At 37.5% G+C, this 14,510-nt stretch overlaps 1 protein-coding gene across 12 annotated transcripts in view; it reads right to left on the bottom strand.

The window, feature by feature from the left end:
- Positions 1 to 14,510, bottom strand: part of UBR3 (ubiquitin protein ligase E3 component n-recognin 3) — a 205,024-nt gene that overhangs the window by 54,478 nt on the left and 136,036 nt on the right. For all 12 annotated transcript variants that reach the window (XR_015147496.1, XR_015147497.1, XR_015147498.1 and 9 more), the window contains 2 exons: positions 10,425 to 10,558; positions 5,205 to 5,315 (listed from right to left, as the gene is read on the bottom strand). Coding sequence is in view for 8 of the 12 variants with exons in the window: in XM_086357128.1 (XP_086213254.1) it covers positions 5,205 to 5,315; positions 10,425 to 10,558 (245 nt within the window). In the remaining 4 variants the exon portion in view is untranslated. The remainder of the gene's footprint in view (positions 1 to 5,204; positions 5,316 to 10,424; positions 10,559 to 14,510) is intronic.

Genomic DNA, 14,510 nt, shown 5'->3' with positions numbered 1-14,510 from the left:
AAGACTGGAAAAGGTCAGTTTTCATCCCAATCCCAAAGAAAGGCAATGCCAGAGAATGGTCAAACTACCACACAATTGCACTCATCCCACACGCTAGTAAAGTGATGCTCAAAATTCTCCAAGCCAGGCTTCAGCAATACGTGAACCATGAACTTCCTGATGTTCAAGCTGGTTTTAGAAAAGGCAGAGGAACCAGAGATCAAATTGTCAACATTTGCTGGATCATGGAAAAAGCAAGAGAGTTCCAAAAAAGCATCTATTTCTGCTTTATTGACTATGCCAAAGCTTGTGACTGTGTGGATCACAATAAACTGTGGAAAATTCTGAAAGAGATGGGAATACCAGACCACCTGATCCCCTTCTTGAGAAATCTGCATGCAGGTCAGGAAGTAACAGTTAGAACTGAACATGGAACAACAGACTGGTTCCAAATAGGAAAAGGAGTACGTCAAGGCTGTATATTGTCACCCTGTTTATTTAACTTACATGCAGAGTACATCATGAAAAACGCTGGACTGGAAGAAGCACAAGGTGGAATCAAGATTGCCGGGAGAAATCTCAATAACCTCAGATATGCAGATGACACCACCCTTATGGCAGAAAGTGAAGAGGAACTAAAAAGCCTCTTGATGAAAGTGAAAGTGGAGAGTGAAAAAGTTGGCTTAAAGCTCAACATTCAGAAAACGAAGATCATGGCATCCGGTCCCATCACTTCATGGGAAAAAGATGGGGAAACAGTGTCAGACTTTATTTTTCTGGGCTCCAAAATCACTACAGATGGTGACTGCAGCCATGAAATTAAAAGACGCTTACTCCTTTGAAGGAAAGTTATGACCAACCTAGATAGCATATTCAAAAGCAGGGACATTACTTTGCCAACAAAGGTCTGTCTAGTCAAGGCTATGGTTTTTCCTGTGGTCATGTATGGATGTGAGAGTTGGGCTGTGAAGAAGGCTGAGCGCTGAACAATTGATGCTTTTGAACTGTGGTGTTGGAGAAGACTCTTCAGCGTCCCTTGGACTGCAAGGAGATCCAACCAGTCCATTCTGAAGGAGATCAGCCCTGGGTGTTCTTTGGAAGGAATGATGCTAAAGCTGAAACTCCAGTACTTTGGCCACCTCATGCGAAGAGTTGACTCACTGGAAAAGACTCTGATGCTGGGAGGGATTGGGGGCATGAGGAGAAGGGGAAGACAGAGGATGAGATGGCTGGATGGCATCACTGACTCGATGGACGTGAGTTTGAGTGAACTCCGGGAGTTGGTGATGGACAGGGAGGCCTGGCGTGCTGCGATTCATGGGGTCGCAAAGAGTTGGACACGACTGAGCAACTGATCTGATCTGATCTGATCTGAAGCCTAAAAATGCCAGGTTGGATGAAGCACAAGCTGGAATCAAGACTGCCAGGAGAAATATCAATAACCTCAGATATGCAGACGACACCACCCTTATTGCAGAAAGTGAAGAAGAACTAAAGAGCCTCTTGATGAAAGTGAAAGAGGAGAGTGAAAAAGTTGGCGTAAAGCTCAACATTCAGAAAACGAAGATCATGGAATCTGGTCCTATCACTTCATGGCAAATAGATGGGGAAATAATGGAAACAGTGACAGACTTTATTTTTTGGGCTGCAAAATCACTGCAGATGGTGACCGCAGCCATGAAATTAAAAGACGCCTGCTCCTTTGAAGAAAAGCTATGATCAACCTAAACAGCATATTAAAAAGCAGAGATATTACTTTGCCAACAAAGGTCCATCTAGTCAAACCTATGGTTTTCCCAGCAGTCATTTATGGATGTGAGAGTTGGACCATAAAGAAGACTGAGTGCCAAAAAATTGATGCTTTTGAACTGTGGTGTTGAAGAAGACTCTTGAGAGTCCCTTGAACTACAAGGAGATCAAACCAGTCAATCCTAAAGGAAATCAGTCCTGAATATTCATTGGAAGGACTGATGCTGAAGCTGAACCTCCAGAACTTGGGCCACCTGATGCAAAGAACTGACTCATTAGAAAAGACCCTGATGCTGGGAAAGACTGAAGTTGGGAGGAGAAGGGGACCACAGAGGATGAGATGGTTGGATGGCATCACCGACTTGATAGACATGAGCTTGAGCAGGCTTCAGGAGTTGGTGATGGGCAGGGAAGCCAGGTGTGCTGCAATCCATGGGGTTGCAAAGAGTTGGATACGACTGAGAGACTGAACTGACTCAAGTCTAAAAAAAAATGTGATACACCTTCTAACGTGTCTAACAGTTGAACAAAACTGACTGGTCTTGATGCATTAGGTTTATTTAGGTTTAACAGGTAGGGAAAAGATTTAGTTAGACTACTCAGAAAAGTGATAAGAAGGGGAATTAATTCAGCATCCTTCAGATGTTTCTGATAGGAGGGGGAAGAAAAATTAGTTGAAACAAACATACATAATGCAAATATGCCTTGGAGGAAACTCTTGCTCATGAGAGATTACAACATATGCTAGCCAACCAGAATTTAAGGAAGGAATCCAGGCTGCTACATTTGTTTCCTTCTTTTGACTGATACCACCCTCATCTATTCTGCTCTTTTAGGCCGTTGCTATCCTGTAGTTCTAACCACTATCTTACTCTTTTTTCCAGTAGTCTCTCTTGTTTTGCCACTAACCTAATGATTTAATCTTAAAATGTTTTTAATGTACTAAAGTAAATGCATGAATGCTACAATATAAACATTATTACTAACAAGACAAAAATAATGAGAAAAAAGGATACAAAAAAGAAAAAAATGAATTTATTTGCCCACGGTTACAAAGATATTTGGGCTTCCCTGGTAGCTCAGCTGGTAAAAGAATCTGCCTGCAATGCAAGAGACCCCAGTTTGATTCCTGGGTCGGGAAGAACACCTGGAGAAGGGATAGGCTACCCACTCCAATATTCTGGCCTGGAGAATTCCATGACTGTATAGTCCACGGGGTCGCAATGAATTGGACACAACTGAAAGACTTTCACAAAGATAGTTAATGACAATGTCCAAATGAACTTAGGTTTCCCAACTGTTTAACGTATTATTCATTTCACTGTATCTTGGATCTCAAATACTTAGGCCAAAAAACTGAATTCCACCTTTTTTACTTTGTGACATTCATTTCTTCAAGACCTTAAAAATCTAACACTATGTCTTCTTAAATCCAATTCTAGAAACACATACTAAACTGCTATCATGTGTCAAATGCTATACCATGTTACTGCAAAAAGAGTTAAGAGACATCTTCATTTAAGGTACTGACAACGTAAAAGCAAATAGAAACAACAACAGTGTGATAAATCCAACAAACAAGGCTTCCCAGAGAAGGAGACTTGTGAGGTGAGTTTTAAAGATATACAAGAAGAGTGTACTAAAAGGTTTGGGACAAGGTACTAGTAATTGAAGGACATTCTTTGATAAGCTTTTCTGTCGCTATAATTTTTTAAACTGCTAGGTCTTCATCCTAGTCTTGACTGAAACTAGGTTCCTTCCTAAAGCACCCCCAAGAAGACCTCTCAAAAAGGCACTGCTCATTTTCTCACATCCCTCAAACATCAGTACCCTTCTCACCTCCAGTGCTGGCTCAAGATCATTATTCTTGCATTCCCTGTGTGGTTCAGGTCATTTAAAGAAATCACCCCTTTTCCTTCCTTTTTACTGCCATTCATTGCCCTTAATATCCGAAGACTTCAGTAACTAGATTCGTGTTCTTCCTCACTCCAACTTCTGCCATCCTCTTATACAATTTCAATGTGCATGTAGACAGCCAATCTTACATAATTCAATGACCTCATCAGCTACTTGACGTCAGCAACTCCAATGGCTCTGACCTCTACTCTATCCTAGCACCTGTTACCATGACACACCCTTATCTTGTAAGGACAAACAACTGTCCATATCAGAAAACAGTAAATTCAAACACCTTACATTTTGACTGTCAACTCCTATCTCTTTTAGTCCCTCCCTTTTCCCTCAGTTTATATGGCCTTTCCTATCCTACCACACACCATGAGCTATCATTTAAAAAATTCTCAAGTCAGGAAGAAACAGACTCTGATGAGGGGAAAGGCATCCTGGGATTTAGGCAAAGAGTCTGGGATAGAGGAGGCAAAGATTTGGAATAGTTGCTAAGGAGACTAGGAGAGGGAACTGATCAAAGACAGGTAAATTAGTTGATTAGTAATATCCACAGTCCATGACCCTAACTGAGCCACTATTTTAAGAAATCACAGATGTGTATATGTACTAGTCTGCTTAGTTTTACAATTTTTCTAACAGTGCCAGCTACCTGGGTATGAAGTCAAAGGAGGTAGATTAAATGACTAGTATTAAGAGCACAATGGACATAGTACAAGAAAATGAGGTGAGGAAAGCGCTAGTGTACTAGGCAAATGCAAGGGGCGGAAAGAATAGATGCTTTCAAATTGTGGTACTGGAGAAGACTCTTGCGAGTCCCTTGGACTGCAAAGAGATCAAACCAAGTCAATCCTAAAGGAAATCAACTCTGAATATTCATGGGAAGGACTGATGCTGAAGCTGAGGCTCCAGTATTTTGGCCATCTGATGTGAAGAGACCCCCTCACTGGAAAAGACCCTGATGCTGGGAAAGACTGAAAGCATAAAGAAGAGGGCAGCAGAGGATGAGGTGGTTAAATAGTATCACCAACTCAGTGGACATGAATCTGAGCAAACTCTGGGAGATAGTGAAGGACAGGGAAGGAGAGAAGGACAAACTCCGGGAGACAGTGAAGGACAGGGAAGGAGAGAAGGACAAACTCCAGGAGATAGTGAAGGACAGGGAAGGACTAGGTAGGCTGCAGTACATGGGGTCGCAAAGAGTTGGACACAGCTTAGCAACAGAACAACAAAGGACTAGAGATGTTGAGGTCAGAAGCAAAACACACCAATAAGAGTAAAGATAGAGACTTTGACAAGTGCTATACCATAATGGTATGGTAGGATATTAAAGCTTACTACTTTAGAGCTAAAGTAGCAAAATCTAAAATTACAGTTATGGAAGTCAGTTGCCAATGTGAAGTAAAAAAATGAAATCCCTAAAGTTGAAGAGGTCAAGGAACTGTGAAGCTGAATAGTTCAAATGGCAATCATAATCACCCAAGATGAATTAGGATGTATACGCTGTAAAAAAATATTTAATACCTTGAAAGACACAAACATCTTTATTTAACATGTTTCAATCAACTTACCCGTAATGATTCCATATAAGATTTATGGCAATCGATATGTAATGTGTGGCCACAGGTTTGTACATAAACACCTCCTTCCCAGCCAATTGATACTGCCAAGAGACAAGAACTCTTAAAAAAAAAAAGACAAAATATAATTAATTTTAAAGAAGCAGAAACATACCTAAACAAATCTACATAAACCTCTCAATCATTTCATATTGTTATACCTATGTGGGCTTTGTATTTCTGTGATATAAAGAAACACCTGACTTGATAACCCCGAGGCAATATCTTTAAATCTGGAAGATAGTTTTAGCTTCCAAATAATTATACTTGTAATAAAAGAGAAAAACTGTGAATTAGCCTTTCTCTACCTCATAAAATATAATAAAGTATACTGCTACTGATTATTTTACCTGTTCTACATGGTATTGGATTTCTCTGTGACATCTAACCTTAACATCTGCCTTCTTCAAATGCCTATTTCCCTCTTCCCTCCTAATGCCACTCTCTTTTGGTTTCTCTCCTGTCTCTTTAACCATTTGGTTTAAGCCTCCTTTTAAGACTTTTTTTTCCCCTTCGTCTGCCCCTTCAATATTTAAATTCCTCAAGGTTCAATTCTTAAAGCTTTTCTCTTATTAAAACTATTCTCCCTGAGTGAACTTAATCAGTATATTCAATGATTCTTCAAGTTGGGTCTCTTGCCTGAATGCCAGATACAAATACTCAGTTGACAACCAGAAATCTCCAATTTGAGGTCCTTCAGATAAAATAAAACCAATGTGTCAAAAATGTTCATTTTCTCTATGAATCTTTCTCTTCCTCTTGGCTTAAAAACTCTACATCTGTTTAGTCACCAAATCAGAAAGCTAAAAGTTATTTACATCACACCCTTTCCTTCATACCACAGAATTAGTTCCCAAACTATATGAAATCTATCTCCTGTATAATTCATGATTTTGGCCTCTCTCTCTTTATTCCCACTGTAACAGTCAAGCCTATATGATCTGTTGTGGGGAAGAGAGTTCTTAAATAAATTTTAACTGGTCTCCATGATGCATCTTGCACACATCTTTCTAAAGTACAAATCTGCTCATGAGAATTTTAAAAGTGCCTAAACATTTATATGGGTCTAATATAATAAACAACACAAAAAGGAACCCAGATTATATAAACAAACTACATACACTTTGGAAATGCATTTTCAAAGTTAATTCCTTTCATCTTCTCTTTCTCTTTAAACTTCTCTGCTAATTCCTTCTTTTCAACCTATGAACAGTCTAGACTTTTCCTCCTAAAGCAAGTTTCTTTAAATTTTCATTTGGCCTCTGCCAAACAGCATTTCAGCCTGACCCTGAGTTTACCCTCTAGTGAAAGTGAAAGTCATTCAGTTGTGTCCAACTTTTTGCGACCCCGTGGACTGCAGACTGCCAGGCTCCTCTGTCCAGGGAATTCTCCAGGCCAGAAGACTGGAGTGGGTAGCCATTCCCTTTTCCAGGAGATTTTCCTGACCCAGGGATTGCAGGTGGATTTTTTACCATCTGAGCCACCAGGGAAACCCTCTAGAGTCTACAGCAAATACATGGCCAAGTCAGGGCAATACTGGTACGAGGTCTAACGTGAGTGACAGCACATGATGAAAAACTTGAGAGCCATCAAAACAAGCAAACTACTAAATTTTACTTTTATGTTGGAAAATAGCCTATTAGATGACCAAACCATCTTAAATAACAGTAAACAGAATTCCAATATTAAATCAAGACTCTTCACGAGCATCTGAAAGTTAAAAGCATCACACAGTATGAAATGCCTTTCTAGCCGATTTGAAGATGTGCAACAGCACAAATCAAATTCTCACAGCAGGTGAGCTGGTTTCTACTGTTACACATCAGAAAAACAACAGGAGACCTGCTCATCTCTGTTTTATGTTTTGGAGCCACTTTAAGTAGAAGCAGATTTGGGTATTAGATCATTTTAGAATGGCTGGTAGGCAGCTAATAAGCTATTCTCTTTGACAATGTACTATAAAATGTAATTAATCTTTCCTTTTAATATATAAGCTGTGAGTTTTAAAACTGAAAATAGTATGTCATTTGTCTGTGTAACTGTTAGATGTCTTTTTAATTTGCTAGAGTCAAAAAAGGCAAGAGATCATTTACTAATATGAGACCTACATTTCAGAAAGACCTACATTCAACAATGTGCCCACCTCTGTACTGTTTAACATTGAACCTTCACCTCAATATTTATTAAAACTTTATGCAGTAAGCAGTCTTATTTCTTTTAATAAAAAGGGACTGCAAGCTGACCAAGAGCACTCAGTTAAAAGTGGTAAAGCCCAAGTTCAACCCAGATCTATCTGACTCCAAAGCTCAGGTTCCCTCCTTCTCTATTTATATATGAGTGTCATAGCTCTCATATATAACACTTCCAACTTCACTAGTAAACACACTATCTTGTATGACTGAAATTCTACAGGTCAACTTTATAAAAAGCATGCATTTGATATGAAGAGAGAAGAATCTATGCAGTTTAATTCTATAATCACTAACAGTGTCTACTGATAACAACTCTTCTTCTTTACATGGTCTGGCTACAAAACTGAAATCCAGTAAGCATCCACAATACCCAAGCATGTGTTAGATGCCCTGGAGAAGGGAATGGCAACCCACTCCAGTATTCCTGCCTGGAGAATTCCATGGACAGAGGAGCCTGGCGGGCTACACAGTCCATGGGGTCACAAAGCGTTGGACACGACTGAGCAACTTCCACACCTTCACACCTGTTGTTGTTTAGTCACTAAATCACATATGATTCTCTTACGACCCCATGGACTGTAGCCCTTCAGGCTTCTCTGTCTGTGGGATTTCCCAGGCAAGAATACTGGAGTGGGTTGCCATTTCTTTCTCCAGGGGATCTTTCTGATCCAGGGATCAAACCTACATCTCCTGCATTGACAGGAGGATTCTTTATCACTGAGCCATCTGGGAAGCCCTGAAGGGACTATAAAACCAAAGGAAAAATGGCCCTAGACCTCCAGAGGTCCAGGAAACACACTATTTATAAGTAAAATAGCCATTATGAAGTACATAAAAGTACTTATGTAGAAATAAAACCTCACAATCACTCACAAAAACAAAACAGATTCAGGCCAGTTCAAGTATCAGTTCAGAGCTTTTTTTTAAAAAAAAGTTTTTTGTTTTCTTTCTTAGAAATGAATAGCTATTCTGACTGCAAGAAGAGATACTCTACTTTTTCTCTCCTTTATTAGATCTCCTCTTCCCTCAAATTATTATGTCCTCAGGTCTGAGTTGTATTTTGACTAAGTTATTTTTATTTTCTATTTGGCCTTAGGATTCATCTTTACTCATTTACTCTAAAGTGATTCAAAATGCTGACATTAAAACCAGGATTACATCAGGAAAAAAAAAAACTAAAAAAAGTTGGCAGTAAATTTCTGCAAAAGTAGAATTCAGCACAATTTTCTCCAAAATGAAGATATTAATTGGTCTCCAATTAGTAAAACTATATACATATATACACATGCTGCAGAAAACCTGAAGAAACAATAAAGAAAAAGTATGAAAGTGTGTCTGTGTATACATATATGTATGCATGTACATATACAAACATAAAGACGTCTTATTTCCAAATAATGATTTCATTTTAAAGTCTCTGAAAATATATGGAAGCATTATCCTCATTACCTAACCCAAACTGCTTAATAAGGCCTAACGAGCCCTCCTAAATAGGTAACTTGAAAATTAAAAATACCACTTTACATTTATACTGACCTTTATAACATGTAAAATGATCTTTTGGGTTACTGCATGAAAGACCATTACGAGCCCTATTTTACAGATGAGGTAACTGAGACTTAGAGTGTTTGGTCACGCTCACATTGCTAAGAAACAGCAGAATCAGAACCAAACCCCAGTTTTCCTCATCTGAAATTCTTTCTACTCCACATAACACCTCCCTATCTAGGGTTTCCATCTCCTCCAGAATCCACTAGAAACATCCTTATCCAGACTACTGAATCACACCCTACTCTGACTCTTACCACGTTAGATCAGTTACTGTTTATTCTAGATAAGTATTCTGTCCGCCACATATCCTACTAGCTGCTTCCATTTAACTTAGTACATTATGTACATGAAGGAATTATATTTGGAAATCTACTAATATACATTTTTATATGTGTGTGTGTGTGTGTGTATATATATATATATATAACTAAAATTAATGCTTCATTTTATATTTTAAGTATTTTAAGTTATTAACAGATGTTACTTAACTCAAAATACAGCAGAGTCAAATAACAACAGATGAAAGGAATCCCCATTTGATAACCCCTCTGCTGCTAAGTTACCTCAGTCGTGTCCGACTCTGTGTGACCCCATAGACGGCAGCCCACCAGGCTCCCCCGTCCCTGGGATTCTCCAGGCAAGAACACTGGAGTGGGTTGCCATTTCCTTCTCCAGTGCATGAAAGTAAAAAGTGAAAGTGAAGTCGCTCAGTCGTGTCCTACTCTTAGCGGCCCCATGGACTGCAGCCTACCAGGCTCCTCCGTCCATGGGATTTTCCAGTACCCACTCCAGGTACTGGAGTGGGGTGTCATTGCCTTCTCCATGATAACCCCTCAGGAAACTTAAAAAACGGTATCAAAATTTTACAAAGAAGTTAACAATGTTGCCGCTACTAAATAAACTGAGTTGATCTAAGTCTTATGAATACCTGAGAGTTAGAGCCACAAAGTACGAAGAGCCAGGGAAAAAATCTACCAAGTTCACAACAAGAAATCATAGAAGCCATGATAAATCTGCCCCTACTTTACATATCAAAGCATCATGAGACTTTATTGTCTATCTTTAAATGAAAAAGACAGAAGCAAAAATCTTCATAAAACATAAGTGCCACATCTAAAAGTTTTTATAATGTATATAAAATAATATATAAAAGTGTTTAAAATGATAATATAAACTTATCATTCCACTGAACTGAATTTGTATATCTTATAATAAACAACATTTAAAACAAAGGCATAATATTTGAAACCTGAAATTTTTATGTGTTAACTGACTTCTATTTATTACTATCCACATACTAATTTTTTTCTAATAAAGTTCCAAATTCCAAGTCAGAAAGATATTTGGTTGAAGAAAAATATAAAACTCTGGAGAGAAATATCTATCAATTTTACAGACAAAAATAACATTTAATAAAAAGAACACTTACATCCTTAAAATAACGTTGTAATAATGAAAGCCTCACGTCATGAACTGCTGCACATGTATCCCAGGGGTATATCTGCTCCTCTTCAGAGATAGGCAACTTTTTTGGCTCAATGTTGTCACGGCACTGCCCCAAAACTATATTAACAACAGAGATAAGAGCCCGTTAAAAAAAACTAACATGTGGACTTTATTCACCAAGAAAACAGAGTTATTTACCATAAGCTTCTTAATTTTTTCACTATTACAATATTTTTAAAGACCTACAAAAAGTGATATCCTAATTTTCTTCTACAGAGTAAATAAACTTTTAATATGTGAATGTTTATTTTTTAAAATAACATCAGGGTTGGCGAGACGGGCAAAGTAAGCCTGGAATTGTGTGTAAAGAGGAAAGAGGTATTCAAGCACTGAGCGGGGACCTAAAGGAATTCTGACTAGCCAAATTCAAGAATAATGACAATAACAGGTAACATGTTCATTGATTCAGGCAGGGAACATGAAGTAAAAGGGTATAATGTTAGACTGTCAGAATACCAACCAAGTGATTAAACTTGGTTAACATCACCAATAATGGAACAAACTATCACTATGAGTCTCCTGATGTGATGCAACGGGAAGGAACAGCATCATAATACTACCATTGCCAAAAATGTTTAACTTTAATCTAATAACAGGGAAAGCAAAAGTGAAAGTCGCTCAGTCATGTCTGACTCTTTGCAACCATGGACTATACAATCCATGGAATTCTCCAGGCAAGAAATACTGGAGTGGATGATAGCCATTCCCTTCTCCAGGGGATCTCTCCAACCCAGGGATCAAACCCAGGTCTCCCGCACTGCAGGCAGATTCTTTACCAGTTAAGCCACAAGGGAAGCCCAATAACAGGGAAACAATCACATAAATCCAGAAAAAGAGACAGTCTACAGAATAAACTTGAACTCTTCAAAATTTTTTAAAATGCCTGGAGAAACTGTTTCAGATTAAAGGAGACTAACAAGAAATGACAACTAACTGCAACACATGATCTTCACTTGTCTCTTGGAACAAGAAAAATATATATCTGGTATATAAAATATTATTGGGAGACTTTGAACACAGAATATTTGATTTTATTCTTATTAAATTTATTCAGTATGATTGGTACTAAGCTTGTATAAAAGAATATCTTTATTCTTAGGTGATATATCCTGAAGTATTTAGGGATAAAAATGTCCAAGATGTCTACCTCTGACAAGTGTGTGTGTGTCTGTGTATAGATAAGTATGGGAAAGAAAACATAAACATGGAAATATGCTAGCCATCAGCAAGTATAGGTGAAGGCTTTTCAACTTTTCTGTAGATGTAAAAGTCAGTCGAAATGAAAAGGTGGGAAAAGAGGAATTTTTATAATTGTAAAACACATACCACACAAAAAGGAAGTGGGGGTATAGGCATAAAGTGCCACACATTACTCTAAGACTCAATAAGTCATTCTTAGAGAAGGAAATATCAGACACAGAGCTGTGGGCCCCAAGTTCTGGGGAGATTTGTAACAGCAGCAGCAGCAGCAGCAGAAAGAATAGACAAAAGCAAGTAGATGCTAGAAACTAAAATATAATTAGCCATGATGTATAATCCTTTTAATAAACTGCCAAACTTGGTTAGCTAGGATTTTGTTAAGGACTTTTACATCTCTATTCATAAGGGATACACGTCTATCATTTTCTTTTCTTTTGAAATCCTTATCTGGCTTTGGTATCAAGGTAGTGCTGACCTCAGAGAATGAGGTAAGAAGTGTTCCCTTCTCTCTTTTCATTTTTTTTTTCTTTTGGACAAATCTAAGGAGGAAGAGTCTTAATTCTTTAAATGGCAGAAGACCAAAACAGACATTTATTCAAAGACAGGCCAACAGGCACATGAAAAGATGCTCAAGATCCCTAACTATTAGAGAAATCCAAATCAAAATTGCAGTGAGGTACCATCTCAAACCAGTCAGAATGGCCATCATTAAAAAGTCTACAAATAACAAATGCTGGAAAGGGTGTGGAGAAAAGGATCTCTCCTACAAGGTGGTGATATAGTGCTATATACAGTTACTGGTATACTGCTATACATAGTATAGTTATACTGCTGTAACCACTGTGGAAAACATTATGAAGGTCCTCAGAAAACTAAAAGTAGAATTACAATATGACCCAGCAATCCCACTTCTGGGCATACACCCAGACGAAACTATCATTCAAAAAGATACATGCACCCCTGTGTTCACAGCAGCAGTGTTCACAACAGCCAAGATGTGGGAGCAACCTACATGCTCATCGCCAGAGGAATGGATAATAAGATGCGGTACATATATACAAAGGAATACTACTCAGTCATAGAAAAGAACAAAATAATGCCATTTACAGCACTATGGATGCAATCAGAGATTATTGTGCTAAGTAAAGCATGTCAGAAAGACAAAGACAAAACCATATATTACTTATATGTGGAATCTAAAGTATGACACAAATGAACCTATCTATGAAAGAGAAACAGAACAGACTGGTGGTTGCCAACGGAGAGAGCTGAGGAGGGTTGCAGTGGAAGGCTGGGGTTAGCAGATACGAGCTTTCATATATAGAATGGATAAACAACAAGGTCCTACTGTATAGCACAAAGAACTATATATTCAATATCCCATGATAAAGCATAACAGAAAGAATATTTTTTAAAAAAGAATGTGTGTGTGTGTATATATATGTGTGTGTGCGTGTATAACTGAACCATTTTGCTGTACAACAGAGATTAACATAACATTGTAAATCAACTATACTTTAATTAAAGATACTAATAAAAAAATGTTCATTGACCCAATTTCTTCAAATAGCAAAGTGCATTTGGGGTGGGCGGCGGGGTGGAAATGACAGGCACAGGAAAAGATAAGATGGGACTCTATTAAATAAAAGACTATAAGGAGTCTCTACAACTATAAATAAATAAATAAAATAAAATAAATAAGAAACAATTGGGGAATTTTGAACTCTGACTAGATAGTTGATGATATTGAGGAATTAAGTTATTCAGGAGTGACTGTGGTTTTAAAAAATAAGTCTTTAAAAAAATAAGTCTTTTCTATTCAGCAGATATGGTGAAATACTTATAGATGAAATAAAATGATGCCTGGAATCTGCTTCCAAATAATTCTAGGAGAAAAAATTAATCACAAGTTAATCACTGTTAGAGATTGACGGAGACATTAGAAATTGATGGGGACATGGAGGTACATTTTACTAGTCTCTTTACATCACCACATAGTTAAAATTTTCCATATTCAAAGATAAAAGAAAGAGAGAAGAGAAAAAATAAATAAAGAATTCAGAAGAAAAAAGTAAAGAGGGGTAAAAGGTGAGAGGATGTCAGAGGGTGGTGAGGCTCAGAAAGAAAGGAAACAGCCAGAGATTTTCCCTGCTACAATTCCTAATTAAAATCACTCTTGAGATTTAATAGCTTTTAATACTAGTTTCTTATATTTTTCCTCCTATCTTGAAATGACAAAAGAGCTCTGGAACAGTGGGATTATCTAATATTAACTAGTTTAGTGTAAAAAATTGCTATAAGGGAATTAAATGAAGTAACAAGTCAAAGCAACTTTAAAAATATAAAACAATGAACAAATAACAGTCCAAAATAATAACATAAGCTTCACTGGGGCAGAGATATTATTTTGTTTGGCTCTTATTGTAATAGCGATGATCAATAAATACATGTGAAATGAATACATGAATAAAATAAAACATTAAGTTGATGATTATACAGTACTTGGTGAAGAAGTTATAGAGGGACAAGTAAGAGGCAAAAATCTAATAAACTGAATTCCTTAAAAGAGCAGAAAAAGATAAGCAGCTGCGAAATTGGGTCAGTACTCCAACACATTTCCTTTTAATTATAGTAGTTACTTCTCATCTAGACGGCTCTATTGTCTTATTCAGTGAGGGTTTCACAGATCAATTTCAAATTTTAACAAGAGTAATAAGACAAAAAAACTAATGTACCAGGCACCATATTAGATCCTTTTACCTATATTACATTACTTAACCAACATGACAATCCTCAAAAGTCACTATTA

Source organism: Bos grunniens, chromosome 2, assembly GCF_055505025.1.
Source record: "Bos grunniens cultivar Pamir isolate PY7600 chromosome 2, Bosgru_T2T1.0, whole genome shotgun sequence".
Lineage (NCBI taxonomy): Eukaryota > Metazoa > Chordata > Mammalia > Artiodactyla > Bovidae > Bos > Bos grunniens.
This window is presented reverse-complemented; position numbering and strand designations above follow the sequence as displayed.